The sequence below is a fragment of the Oncorhynchus tshawytscha genome, linkage group LG07 (genome assembly GCF_018296145.1).
Source record: "Oncorhynchus tshawytscha isolate Ot180627B linkage group LG07, Otsh_v2.0, whole genome shotgun sequence".
Lineage (NCBI taxonomy): Eukaryota > Metazoa > Chordata > Actinopteri > Salmoniformes > Salmonidae > Oncorhynchus > Oncorhynchus tshawytscha.
Window position 1 is genome coordinate 44,470,881 of NC_056435.1, and position 13,779 is coordinate 44,484,659.

A 13,779-nucleotide genomic window follows, 5' to 3' on the forward strand; every position below is an offset into this window, starting at 1 on the left:
CCAGCCCTAACAGAGGGTAGTGCATACAGCCCAATAAATAAATCACTGGGACCAAGCTTCCTGCCATCTAGGACCTCTATACCAGGCGGTGTCAGAGGAAGGCCCTAAAAATTGCCAAAGACTCCATCCACCCTGGTCATAGGCTATTCTCGCTGCTACCGCACGGCAAGCGGTACTGGTTCGCCAAGTCTAGGTACAAAAGGCTTCTTAACAGCTTCTACCACCAAGCCATATGACTCCTGAACAGCTAACCAAATGGCTACCCAAACTGTTTGCATTGACCGCACCCCCCTTTTTACGCTGCTGTCACTCTGTTTATTATCTATGTATAGTCACTTTACCTCTACCAACATGTACATATTACCTCAATTACCTCGACTAACCTGTGCCCACGCACATTGACTCTGTACCGGTACCCCCAGTACATAGCTGTCACGACTTCTTCCAAAGTCGGTTCCTCTCCTTGTTCGGGCGGTGTTCGGCGGTCCACGTCACCGGTCTTCTAGCCATTGCCGATCCATTTTTCATGTGTCATTTGTTTTGTCTGATTGTCACACTCACCTGGTTTCAATTCCCTAATTACATGTTGTATATGTTCCCTCTGTTTCCCCCATGTCCTTGTTGGGAATTGTTCATTGTAAGTATGTGTGCCTTTTGTGACTGGTGCGAGACGGGTTTTGTGCCCATGTGTTTTTTGTTATTTTTGTAAGCCGGTAGTTACGTGCATTAAACGGCTCCGGCCATTTACCGAGTTCTGCTCTACTGCGTTTGACTTCCATGCCACCAGTTACGCACCCCTTGACAACAGCCTCGTTATTGTTATTTTATTGTTGCTCTTAAATTATTGTTATTTTTTTATTTATTGCTTACTTCAAATCAAATCAAATCAAATCAAATTTTATTTGTCACATACACATGGTTAGCAGATGTTAATGCGAGTGTAGCGAAATGCTTGTGCTTCTAGTTCCGACAATGCAGTAATAACGAGCAAGTAATCTAACTAACAATTCCAAAAAAAACTACTGTCATACACAGTGTAAGGGGATAAAGAATATGTACATAAGGATATATGAATGAGTGATGGTACAGAGCAGCATAGGCAAGATACAGTAGATGATATCGAGTACAGTATATACATATGAGATGTATGTAAACCAAGTGGCATAGTTAAAGTGGCTAGTGATACATGTATTACATAAGGATGCAGTCGATGATATAGAGTACAGTATCAACGTATGCATATGAGATGAACAATGTAGGGTAAGTAACATTATATAAGGTAGCATTGTTTAAAGTGGCTAGTGATATATTTACATCATTTCCCATCGATTCCCATGATTAAAGTGGCTGGAGTAGAGTCAGTGTCATTGACAGTGTGTTGGCAGTAGCCACTCAATGTTAGTGGTGGCTGTTTAACAGTCTGATGGCCTTGAGATAGAAGCTGTTTTTCAGTCTCTCGGTCCCAGCTTTGATGCACACCTGTACTGACCTCGCCTTCTGGATGGCAGCGGGGTGAACAGGCAGTGGCTCGGGTGGTTGATGTCCTTGATGATCTTTATGGCCTTCCTGTAGCATCGGGTGGTGTAGGTGTCTTGGAGGGCAGGTAGTTTGCCCCCGGTGATGCGTTGTGCAGACCTCACTACCCTCTGGAGAGCCTTACGGTTGAGGGCGGTGCAGTTGCCATACCAGGCGGTGATACAGCCCGCCAGGATGCTCTCGATTGTGCATCTGTAGAAGTTTCAGTTTATTTAGTAAATACCTTATTAACACTTTTTTCTTAACTGCATTGTTGGTTAAGGACTTGTAAGTAAGCATTTCACTGTATTCGGTGACAAATACAATTTTATTTTATTTGAATTGACATCTTTTTTGGAGTCCAATAAATCTACTGACAGAAACAATGTGTTGATGTCACTGCAATTATACCAGAGTTGAGTTGCAGGCTTAGTTGTAAGTAAGAGCTATGTTATAGCAATGGACCACAATATAGTATGTAACTGTAGCAAGTACCTAATAACTTAATTTCCCAAACTGAAAGACAATGCCACAGTGACACAGTGCTCCCAAATAGCCAACTAAGACTTTCAGAATCTTTAATACATAACATATGACAAAATTCCTCTGTAAAAACGCAAGACATCTAAAACCAGTACTTAGCCAGTACTCAGATACAGGCTGAAGAATAGTGTACTATAGCTGGTTTGAAACAGCCCTAGGCTTTCAGGCAGCTCAAAGAGAATGGAGTGCATGCTTGGCAGTGTGAGGATTCGTGGAGAAGGGGTTTTCAATCCACAGACTATAAAGCTGTTAGGTCTATGAGGACTTGATGGAGAGGTGGGATTGTGGGGGAGAGGATAAAGCCCATTTCACAATGCCTAACCATCTAATGCCTATCACACTCACAGCCCAAACAGCTAATGCACAGCACACTAATAACCCAAACAAAAGCTCTACTCTATATGAGAGAACGGCCAACAAATGACAGTCAGAGAAAAGGGAGAACCATGGAGGGTTCACAGCGTATACAAGCAGCATCTACTGAAAAATCTATGGCCTAGTTTCAGGGCTTAAAGTTGAGCCTCCCATCTCAACAAACAGTCATCATGTTCAGTCACAACAAGACAGTCCTTTGTGAAGGACAAAACACCACAGGCCTTTATATAGTTATTCTTTACCTGTCCTGATTATCCTTCACTTTCCTATCTGCTCCAGTCCATGACAGACAGACAGAGCCCCACTGAGAGCACCTTCACCTGCTCTAGTCCAGAGGACTACAGCATTCCCTGTCTCAGCTCTGATGCACACTCACTTCCCTATCCGTCTGTCTGTCCCCACCTACACTATATATACAAAAGTATGTGGACACCCCTTCAAATTAGTAGTTTCGGCTATTTCAGCCACACCTGTTGCTGACAGGTGTATAAAATTAAGCACCTAGCCATGCAATCTCCATAGACAAACATTGGCAGTAGAATGGCCTTACTGAATAGCTCAGTGACTTTCAACAGGGCACCGTCATAGGATGCCACCTTTCCAACAAGTCAGTTTCTCAAATTTCTGCCCTGCTAGAGCAAAGTGCGTTCATCTCTAGGAGACAGAATGCGTCTCCTTCCTGAGTGGTATGACGGAGGTGTTTATACTTGCATACTATTGTTTGTTGTTTGTACAGATGAATGTGGTACCTTCAGGCATTTGGAAATTGCTCCCAAGGATACATTTTTTTTCTGAGGTCTTGGCTGATTTCTTTTGATTTTCCCATGATGTCAAGCAAAGAGGAACTGAGTTTGAAGGTAGGCCTTGAAATACATCCACAGGTACACCTCCAATGGACTCAAATTATGTCAATTAACCTATCAAAAGCTTCTAAAGACATTACATAATTTTCAGGAATTTTCCAAGCTTTTTAAAGGCACAGTCTACTTAGTGTATGCAAACTTCTCACCCACTGGAATTGTGATACAGTAAGTTTTACTGAAATAATCTGTCTGTAAACAATTGTTGGAAAATTAGATGTAGATGTCCTAACCGACTTGCCAAAACTATAGTTTGTTAACAAGAAATTTGTGGAGTGGTTGAAAAACGAGTTTTAATGACTCCAACCTAAGTGTATGTAAACTTCCGACTTTAACTGTAGCTGTCTTCAAAAAAGAGTAACTTGCTCATATACATACTTTGCGTCCTTCTCCACCCCGGCGGTCAAGTTTAGTTTAAACCTAATACATGCTGTAATTTTCAAACAACTTTTTATTAACACACCGCTCCATAATCCTGAGGACATTGTCCTGGACAGAGGTTCTCCCAATTGAAGACAGCTTGGCACTCTTAAATAAAGAAAGCTAAATGTAAGTATGTGTAGAGGCAATAAAGGCCAATTAAATATTCTCTTGTTCAAAAGTTATGTCTGTCATATGATTCCTGCAACAAACAGTGTTAGAAATTGGTGTAATTGGCAAATATTTTCCTCCTCTCTGCAACTGCGCACATGTTTGAGTGAGCGACAGGGAGAATGAGAGAAATGGGAGAAACTTTACATGAGTCACCAAGGGAGTTGTCTGTTGAATCAGGATACAAGGGTTGTATAACTGGATAAAAAGGCAAGTTAAAATTTTAAAAATGTGCGTTACAAATGTGAATTATTAGAAGCAGTGGTATTTCAATTGGATCTACTTACACTACAATCTTTAGAAAAAATGGTTATTCTGCTGTCCCCTTAGGAGAACCCTTTTGGATTCCATGTAGAATTCTCTGTTGAAAGGGCCAAGCACTGCTGTAGAAGCCATGCATCAGGTCATTGACATGTTTCAGGAACTGTAAAGACTGAGACAATTCATGATTAACAATTACCCAAGGTCTTCACTAAGTTAGACTTAGCCTAGCAAGTACATTGACTATGTTTCCCTGAGCAATCTGGCTGTCAGGCAGATAGACGGAGAGAGAGATAGAGAGCAATATAGACAGCAAAACAGGCTATTTAAATGTATTAGTCAGCAGGCTGGATAACTTCTGTACTCCTTCCGTTTGTTCCTCCTCCACCCTTCCATCCAAGCCAGAAGATTCCTGTAAGTTAAGAGAATCAAGAATTGAAAAGGCAGTTGAGAGGTGCAATGTCAGATTGAGTGTTGAGGGGGAACAGGGATAGGCAAAATGTATCCTATTGTCAAATACAAAATGCATAAAAATACAGGGATCTCTGATTAATCAAGAAAATCTTCACATCCATTTTCGGGGGTACACGTTTCAAGAATTAGGCTAGTTTACTGTCTCACACACACAATCATGTTTCGTGTATGTGTATTTATGTACCATCTCTCTCTCTCACCCCTCATCTCTTTCTCACACAGAACACACACACATAGCTAGCACGACAACGTTGACCTGACGTTTTCTAAAGTTATTGTGAACCTCATCTCTCTAACACACACATACGCAGAGAACAAACACACATCTACTATCATTGACTAAACAGATATTAAAATGTCAAAATGTTAGCTAGCTAGCTACAACCAACGCCTACAACAGGTAGAAATTAAAACGTACCATGTCTATGGACGATTAGCCAGAGAGCTAACATTACCTAGCTAAAATGAATGCAATACAAATTGGGTTTTGTAAATCCTGGTGGATTGTAGTATGATGTTGAAATAAAATACATAGGCCTACGTGTTCTTTGTTATGTTCTGACAACAAATGTAGTTAGTCATAATAGAACTTCAAAACATAATTCAGTGGAGCAGAAGAAAATGTGCAGCCCAATAAACACTGCTATTAGCTAACAAAAAAAGGATTACCATTAGAAGCCAACACACACAGCAGCTACCAGATATAATTAATTAAACAACCATTATTTAATTGAACTGCAGTTATAGTGCATTTTAACAGCAGTGCATTTTTGTAAGGGTATCCTGTATAATTGTGCATGTTTATCTTACATGCTGGTAGCCTAAAACAAATGTCATGGAAGTAAATGTGCACTTTCAATTGGGTAACTATGAAAACACTGCAATGCCTGTAGTAAAAGCAAAAGCATTTATAGCATTGGCGATTCTCTAAAGCAGCATTTATTTTTCAACTCGAAGCAATGAGCCCAATCAGTCATCCATGACTCCAAAATAAAAATACATAAAAAAACAACAGATTAGGGTAATTAGTTGTCCAATTTCCGCTAGATGTGCCAACTGCAAAGTCAGAATTGGCTATATTGTAAAAGTGTATAAGAGCAAAAATTCTGACCCTTTACTATGAGACTCGAAATTGAGCTCAGGTGCATCCTGTTTCCGTTGATCATCCTTGAAATGATTCTACAACTTGATTGTATCACGTTTTAGGGAAGACGAAGATGCAGACAGTGTCAAAGTAACAAAAGTTTATTACTAGAACAGGGACAGGCAAAACGACGGGTCAAGGGCAGGCAGACGTCAATAATCCAAATCAGAGTCAAAAGGTACAGAACGGCAGGCAGGGTCAGGGCAGGCAGAATGGTCAAAACCAGGAAAACTAGTAAACAGGAACTATAGAAAAAGACAGGACCAAGGGTAAACCCGCTTTTAGGCTTGACGGACAAAACGAACTGGCAACAGACAAACCGAGAACACAGGTATAAATACACTGGGGATAATGGGGAAGATGGGCGACACCTGGAGGGGATGGTGACAAGCACAAACACAGGTGAAACAGGTCAGGGTGTGACAGATTGGAGTCCACCTGTGGTATATTCAATTGATTGAACAAGATTTGGAAAGGAACACACCTGTCTATAAAAGGTCCCACAGTTGACAGTGCATGTCAGAGAAAAAACCAAGCCACGAGGTTGAAGGAATTGTCCTTAGAGCTCCAAGACAGGATTGTGTCGAGGCACAGATCTGGGGAAGGGTACCAAAAAATGTCTGCAGCGTCAAAGGCCCCCAAGAACAAAGTGGCCTCCATGATTCTTAAATGGAAGAAGTTTGGAACCATCGAGACTCTCCCTAGAGTTGGCCGCCCAGCCAAACTGAACAATCGGGGGAGATGACTCTGGCCTTGGTCAGGGAGATGACCAAGAACCTGATGGTTACTCTGACAGAGCTCCAGAGTTCCTCTGTGGAGATAGGAGAACCTTCCAGAAGGACAACCATCTCTGCAGCACTCCACCAATCAGGCCTTTATGGTAGAGTGGCCAGACAGAAGCCACTCCTCAGTAAAAAGCACATGTCAGCCCGCTTGGAGTTTGCCAAAAGGCACCTAAAGGACTCTCAGACCATGAGAAACAAGATTCTCTGGTCTGATGAAACCAAGATTGAACTCTGTGGCCTGAATGCCAAGCGTTGCATCTGGAGGAAACCTGGCACCATCCCTATGGTCAAGCATAGTGCCAGCATCATGCTGTGGGAATGTTTTTCAGCGGCAGGGACTGTGAGACTAGTCAGGATCGAGGGAAAGATGAACGGAGCAAAATACAGAGAGATCCTTGATGAAAAACTGCTACAGAGTGCTCGGAACCTCAGACTGGGGCAAAGGTGTTCACCTTCAGGACAAGTCTTTGAATTGCTTCAGTGGCCCAGCCAGAGCCTGGACTTGAACCTGATCTAACATGTCTGGAGAAACCTGAAAATAGCTGTGCTGCAACGCTCCCCATCCAACCTGATGAGTGTTTGAGAGAATCTGCAGAGAAGAATGGGAGAAACTCCCCAAATACAGGTGTGCCAAGCTTGTAGTGTCATATCCAAGAACCATTTAATCCATTTAGAATAAGGCTGTAACGTAAAAAAAAAAGTGGAAAAACACTTTCCGAATGCACTGTATGTGAGAGACTTTATAAAATGTATTTCTCCTTTATTTAAACAGGTAGGCCAGTTGAGAACAAGTTCTCATTTACAACTGCGACCTGGCCAAGATAAAGCAAAACAGTGCGACACAAACAACACAGTTACACATGGAATACACAAACGTACACAATCAAGAGTCAAGAATCAAGAGACACCAGAATGCCACATTTCAACTGATATCATGCAATTAAATCAACGGAAACCTATTCCGATAGTTCTCAGGCTCTACATGGCCTTATTTGGATGTACCTTGCAATCACATTTTCTCTTTTGGACACAGAAACACACACACCCTGTACAGCAGTAGTGCCACCCTGTGGCAGATAAGTAAACAGCCGATCTAAACTGTTTCGTATACTGTCTTTAACATTACTACCACTGCCAAAGTTCTAGTTTTAGGAATACGAATATGTGATTGAGCTTGTTTTTCACCCAGGTCAGTATAAATGTTTGAAGTCAATCTGCATTATTAGACATGATCAGTGACTGTACCCGACTCTTTCGCAGTCTTATGATTGCTATTTTATCATTCAAACGATTGTACTACACTTCTTCTTCCCAACCACTTGATTTTCATAAACCCTCCCCACTCATCAACATCTTTAGGGAACAACAATTATACTGCTAGTGGGCTGCAGCCTAAATGAAACCATATTTGATGAATACAAGGGCAGCCTAGTTTAGTAAAAATACAACACTGGTGAAAAGGGATTTGCCAAGAGTGTGCAACAAATCATTGCATGAAAGAAAGACAGCCTACAGGGAATCAAATTTTCCTCTGAATTAAAAAACGGGACTTTGTAAGTCCTAGGTCCTATGTGACATTTAATGTGCAACATGTGGGTCAGTGGGGGAAGATGGCAGTCCTTAGCGGAGCCACAAACTCGATACACGACATTCTGTTGATGAGAATCCATGGGAGTTGGATTAAACCGGTCTGTATCCCGGAAATTGTTTAGGATTTGAGGTAAATGCTGCCGGGAGATGCTGTCGCCGCAAGAGAAAACAAGCGGAGAACCAGAAGAATAAAATCACAGAATCGAGGCCTATCGTGACAGGTACGGGAGATTTTCGAAAAAAGATTTGTGTAGATGCTGTTTCTACAGATGTTTTGTTTAAATGGTTTTAACTAAGTGTATAGCTGACGATGCCATCAGGCAGATAGGCTAGCCGACTGATTAGCTGTGTAGCAATAGTGAATGTTTCTGGGCAGTGGGTACCATAGCAACCGCTTAAGAAACATTATTAATGTAACTAGCCAGCCAGCCAGACATGCTAAAACGTGGAATTGAGAGTAAACACTTGTATATAAAATGTTTGCAATCGATATGATTTAGCTAGGCATCATTAAGAGTAATATTTTCTTTTCTTTACTATTTTGTTATTGTTATATCGAACTGTCACTGTCGGTCTTTCTGACTTCGGTAGCTAGCTAGCCAATGTTAGGTATCTGAAAGCAATTGGCTAGTTACAGTAGTAACGTTCGTTAACAACTTTATCAGTTGGCAGGCTGGCCAGACAGCTAGCTAGTGGTGGCTGAGCTCAGTTAGCTAGCATGTGCTAACAAACTAGCCAACTAAATGAGCCATCTGACTAACGTCAAATATCATAACTAGCTAGCTAACCCTTTCATCTGTGCTAACACAATATTATTTTTGCTAAGGTAGTACAGGTTACAACCCCCACCAAAGTGAACAAAAACGGGTAACGTTACCCAGCAAGAATAAAGTCTGTTTGGTGGTTATAATAACTTGCATAACCAATGTATCTATAAAAGTAGCTAGCTTTTTAGGCTGTCGCACTGTAAACAAGTAAAGTAGCTAACTAGATGTTTCGATACACATTGAGTGTTAGTGACTTTCTTCCGTACATAAACTTAGCCAAATGTATCTTGGTTTTGCCCAGTTAGTCTTTAATTGTTATGTACATGGCTGGTAGCATATTTGCTTGTATTGCAATCTAGCTCTACCAACCAACTATCCTAATATTACAGACAGTATAGGCCTAGTCCATAGTCTTGAAGAAATTGATAGCTAAGTGTTCAACAAAAGGCCATTGTATCTAGCTCCATTTCATGTCCCCTGAAATTGCTGGGCTTGGCTCAATGAGGGCCAGTTGCACTTCAGGAATTTTCATCTACTATGCATTTCCTGGAACTGTGAATGTGTGTACAGAAGAACAACTGTAATAATTTAGAGGCTCTTGTCTACCTGTTTGTTTTTTCCTTCAGTTAGCTGGTGATAGAATGGATGAAGACTGCAATGGCCATCCCTACATGTCAGGTATGGAGGGCAGGGCATGGACAGTCCTTTGTATTAGCTGACTTACTGACCTTATGGTTGTGACATTATTGAGATGACTGAATAGAATGTCAGTAGGCCTGTGTGGTGTGTCTGTCTGTGTGTGTGGACTGCAGGCAGTGGAGACTCTTCGAGGGAGTTTTCAGGGGCCGTGGGAGGCTGCACAGTGAGCACCCCCAACAGCCAGCACACTTCCCCCAGCCGTTCTCTTAGTGGTCAGTTCCAGTTAGTCAATTCCTTTGTTGTAGCAGTAGGGAACTTTATTATTCCTAAGGGAGCATATGGTAGTTGGTTTTGTGGCTCAGATGTTTTTATTCAACTTTAGCAAGCACAGCTGTCTGCTCTCATCATATGTCACTCTCATGGTCTATTCACTGTCTCTCTCCAGCTAACTCCATCAAAGTGGAACTGTACAGTGACGAGGAGGTGGGCCGTGGCACAGGACCAGAGGATGAGAAAGGGGACAAGGTGGAGGAGGGGGATTCTGAGCAGGGAGGAGAGGCAGGAGGTGGCTACAGGGAGCTGGCCAGTCCGGAGCCCATGTCACCAGGCGGTGCCACCCGGCTGCCCAATGGGAAACTCAAGTGTGACGTCTGTGGGATGATCTGCATTGGGCCCAATGTCCTCATGGTGCACAAACGCAGCCACACAGGTGACTGACCAATTAATTGAGTGATTAGTCCTTTATACGATAAGATTAGTTTGCGGAGCAGATCTGCCCCGAAACCAGGTTGACATTGTGATTTGGGCACGTGACTGGGAGTGAAACTGATTTCAAATGACTCAAACTGGTTTGAAATTTGGTTTGTTCGGGGTGTGTAAACGGGTATGTGCCTCCCCCAGGTGAGCGGCCATTCCAGTGCAATCAGTGTGGGGCCTCCTTTACACAGAAGGGGAACCTGCTGCGTCACATTAAGCTGCACTCAGGGGAGAAGCCCTTTAAATGTCCCTTCTGCAGCTATGCATGCCGCAGACGGGACGCTCTCACCGGCCACGTCCGCACTCACTCGGGTGAGAGGGATACACTTATTGTACACACATTATCGCACACACTTGGGTGAAGAAAATAGGGTCTGAGTTGAGCCTGTCAGTTCCTGTGCAAAGTACACACACACATTCTGTATGTACTGTATTTACGGTACGTTGACTTTGTCCCCAGTGTCGTCTCCCACAGTGGGAAAGCCCTATAAGTGTAGTTACTGTGGACGCAGCTACAAGCAGCAGAGCACCCTGGAAGAGCACCGCGAATGCTGCCACAGCTACCTGCAGAGCCTGGAGACACAGAAGCCAGCCAGTGCTCACACTCAAGGTAGTGGCAAACAAACGCACACAGAGCAACCTATAGAGCCTTGATAACTTTGACATTTAAATCACATTCATACATACACAAACACTGCATGTTACTGCTTTTATCTACGGTGTGATCATGTCTTCTATAGTAGAGGAGCTGAGGGACCTGGAATTCATGCCTGACAACCTGCTGCAACCTTCCTCAGACAAGATTACGTTCATCGATCGGCTGGCCAACAGCATCACCAAACGCAAGAGATTCACACCACAGAAATTTGTAGGTCAGCACATAATTGGAATGTGTAAAGGGGTGGGGTGAGCAAAGGCACCACACTCACACACACACACAGGTAACACAAAGGGTACAACATCATTGATGAGATCAGGTGTCTGTTTTTTAAAAAAAAGACCTACCTTCACCTCACTAGTTTCTCTGAGTTGTGGTACAGTGTGATTCCCTGCCTTCCATCTGCCCTGCAGGACAGAAGCACATGCGCCACAGTCTAGCTGACACGCCTTTCGAGCTCAGCGCCGCCTTTGACAAGGACGGGGAGAAACACCACGGTCTGGACCAGCCACACTACACCGTCCTGGGAGGAGGCTACCTGGGGGTGCCAGGAGCTGGTGGATCTGAAGGCCTCCGACCCCTATGGCTGCCACCCCCTCACCCCTCCTGCCTGTCAGAGCTCCGGCCAGTCATCAGCTCGGCTCACACCCCCATGGCGCCGCTGGGGCCGGGGCTGGACTGCATGGGGGCCGGGGCTGGCCTAGGGTCCACAGGAGTGGGGGGCAGGGAGGCTGCAGAGGGTCACGAGGACCTACCTCTTGGCCGCAGCCACGCCCCTTCGCCTAGCAACGTTTGCCAGGACTCCACAGACACTGAGAGCATGCCGGATGAAGTGTTAAGCAATGTGGCGCCTGCCCTGCCTCTCCACAACAACAATCACCACCTCCACTCCAACCACCACCCACCCCCTCTGCCCCTACTGCACCACAGGGGTAGGGACAGACACAGCCCAAGCCACGCCAGGGAAGAGGATGGCAACTCTGCCACCCCCCCGGCCCCAGGCTCCCCCACCTCCAGGGAGGCGTTTCGAGTGGTGGACGGAGAGGGGCACGTGTTGCGTTCCTTCCGCTGCGAGCACTGCCGCGTGCTCTTCCTGGACCACGTCATGTTCACCATCCACATGGGCTGCCACGGCTTCCGCCAGCCCTTTGAGTGCAACATCTGTGGCCATCGCAGCCAGGACCGCTACGAGTTCTCCTCGCACATTGTCCGCGGGGAGCACCTGCTAGGCTGAGGGATGGCTGGGCAGGCCTCTGTACTTAGGTTTTGTTTGTTTTTTTACTCTGAGAGAAGGGCCTGCTTGGGTTTGGTCTGCATCACAATAGGGGGTAGGGGTAGTACGAAACTGCTTTTAGTAAATTATTTGTGCAAAGGCGTTGATACTGTTACCACATAAACCTTGACTTCAAATAGGCACATTAGGTCAATTGCATCACTTTTAAAAAAGGAAAGAGAATCCTCACCACTCAATGCACTTTTCAAAATGCATGAATTCTTAATGAGAAAATGCACTTTCAAATAGATTTTATTCTGAAGTAAAGGGAGTGAATGCACTTTTTTTTTTATCCTCAAAGTGCCTTTCTCTGCTGTGGTCTACCTTTCCTCTCTTATCCTGGTAAAAACTGGGTGCACAAAACAGCGATGCTACCATCTAGACAATGTGATTTATATGTGACGTTTTGAGTTGTTTCGTCGACTGCACTGTAATCAATATTTTAACCAAGATATAAACAAGAACAGTCAGGCGCCCTTGGAATTTGTCAAAGCTCTATTTGAAAAGCACTTAACGGATCTATTCCATTCCGTAACACACCTAGTCCCTGGGGGTGTGGCAGACAGTGTTGTATAAGATTGTGTGTAGATGGTATATATTACTGTTGGTCATTTATTTTAATAAGTTGCGGTGCAGACTGGACCCAGGATCCCAAGTTAAATGTTCAGAAGAGATTTGAGGGGTTGGCCTCAATGAGGAGTGCACTTTTGAATTTCAGTTTGTGTATATGTGTGTATGTTTGTTATTTTGGAAGTTAAGTTAAATGAGAGTTTTAGGCTTTTAGCAGTGTGAATGTCGTGGAATGGGGTGCAGTATGTTTGTTTTTGTTTCCTTTAATTGTTTTTGTTGCACTGAGATACCTGCAGAGATAATTTATATTTAAAGAAGATTACATTTATGGCCTGCACCTTTCTCTGTGCAGCATGTTGAAAGAAATAAAACGTTTTTAAAACTCATTCCACAAAAGAAGAGAGCCACTGCCACTATTTTGGAGTTGACGTCAACAAAGGGCTGGGATAACATTTTTGGCTATTTTAGGTCCTTGATATCCCACTGCTTTGTGTACTACAAAACAAACCTAAACATGATTATTATTTACAAGTGAGACTTAAAACAATTGTATATTCATTGTACTGTGCCTTTCATGACGTTGACCTGGGGGACATGTATTAACAGCCTTGTCTTGCCAACATATATCTTTATGGATGAGAAGATGTAGTTATTTTGATGATGCTAAGTAGCCTGCCCATGCTGAATTCTAGATTGCCCTTCACTAGTCACTTTGATTTGCATAGTCACTCATTTCTTAAGTAGCCTAATCATGTTGATGTAAATTGTATTACATCGTCCAAAAAGGAAATAAACATGTTTTAAAAAAGCACTCGGGCATATAAAAGATTTTAAAATATTCAGTTGATAAGTACATGTCCAGAAGATTGTCACCTGCTGCTAAGGCATACATGAGTAGTGTGTGTGGTTGTCCACAGTCCTCTGTGGTTGAGATTGAGTACGTGGTTCTTCCGAAGTGACGTTGAAATGCTTATTCTT

At 43.5% G+C, this 13,779-nt stretch overlaps 1 protein-coding gene across 3 annotated transcripts; it reads left to right on the top strand.

Moving 5' to 3' along the window:
- The first annotated feature begins 3,251 nt into the window (after nt 1-3,251).
- LOC112254608 (zinc finger protein Eos) lies at nt 3,252-13,612 on the top strand. Of its 3 annotated transcripts, none has more exons than XM_024427322.2 (9): nt 3,252-3,290; nt 8,261-8,359; nt 9,532-9,583; nt 9,718-9,816; nt 9,990-10,253; nt 10,445-10,612; nt 10,761-10,910; nt 11,041-11,172; nt 11,372-13,612. In XM_024427322.2, exons 3-9 carry the CDS (start codon nt 9,547-9,549, stop codon nt 12,190-12,192), a joined length of 1,671 nt encoding a protein of 556 aa, XP_024283090.1. In that variant the 5' UTR covers nt 3,252-3,290; nt 8,261-8,359; nt 9,532-9,546; the 3' UTR covers nt 12,193-13,612. The 3 variants fall into 3 exon arrangements, with proteins under 3 accessions (XP_024283090.1, XP_024283091.1, XP_024283093.1); XM_024427323.2 differs by lacking the exon at nt 3,252-3,290 and adding an exon at nt 7,720-7,737; XM_024427325.2 differs by lacking the exons at nt 3,252-3,290; nt 10,445-10,612 and having other exon boundaries at nt 7,964-8,359.
- Nucleotides 13,613-13,779: the final 167 nt, after the last annotated feature.

What these genes read in the sequence shown, in the direction of transcription:
- LOC112254608 (XM_024427322.2), top strand. Translation starts at nt 9,547, where the DNA reads ATGGATGAAGACTGCAATGGCCATCCCTACATGTCAG. An exon ending in CCCCAGCCGTTCTCTTAGTG is followed by an intron (nt 9,817 to 9,989) that starts GTCAGTTCCAGT and finishes GTCTCTCTCCAG; the next exon opens with CTAACTCCATCAAAGTGGAA. An exon ending in AGCCAGTGCTCACACTCAAG is followed by an intron (nt 10,911 to 11,040) that starts GTAGTGGCAAAC and finishes TGTCTTCTATAG; the next exon opens with TAGAGGAGCTGAGGGACCTG.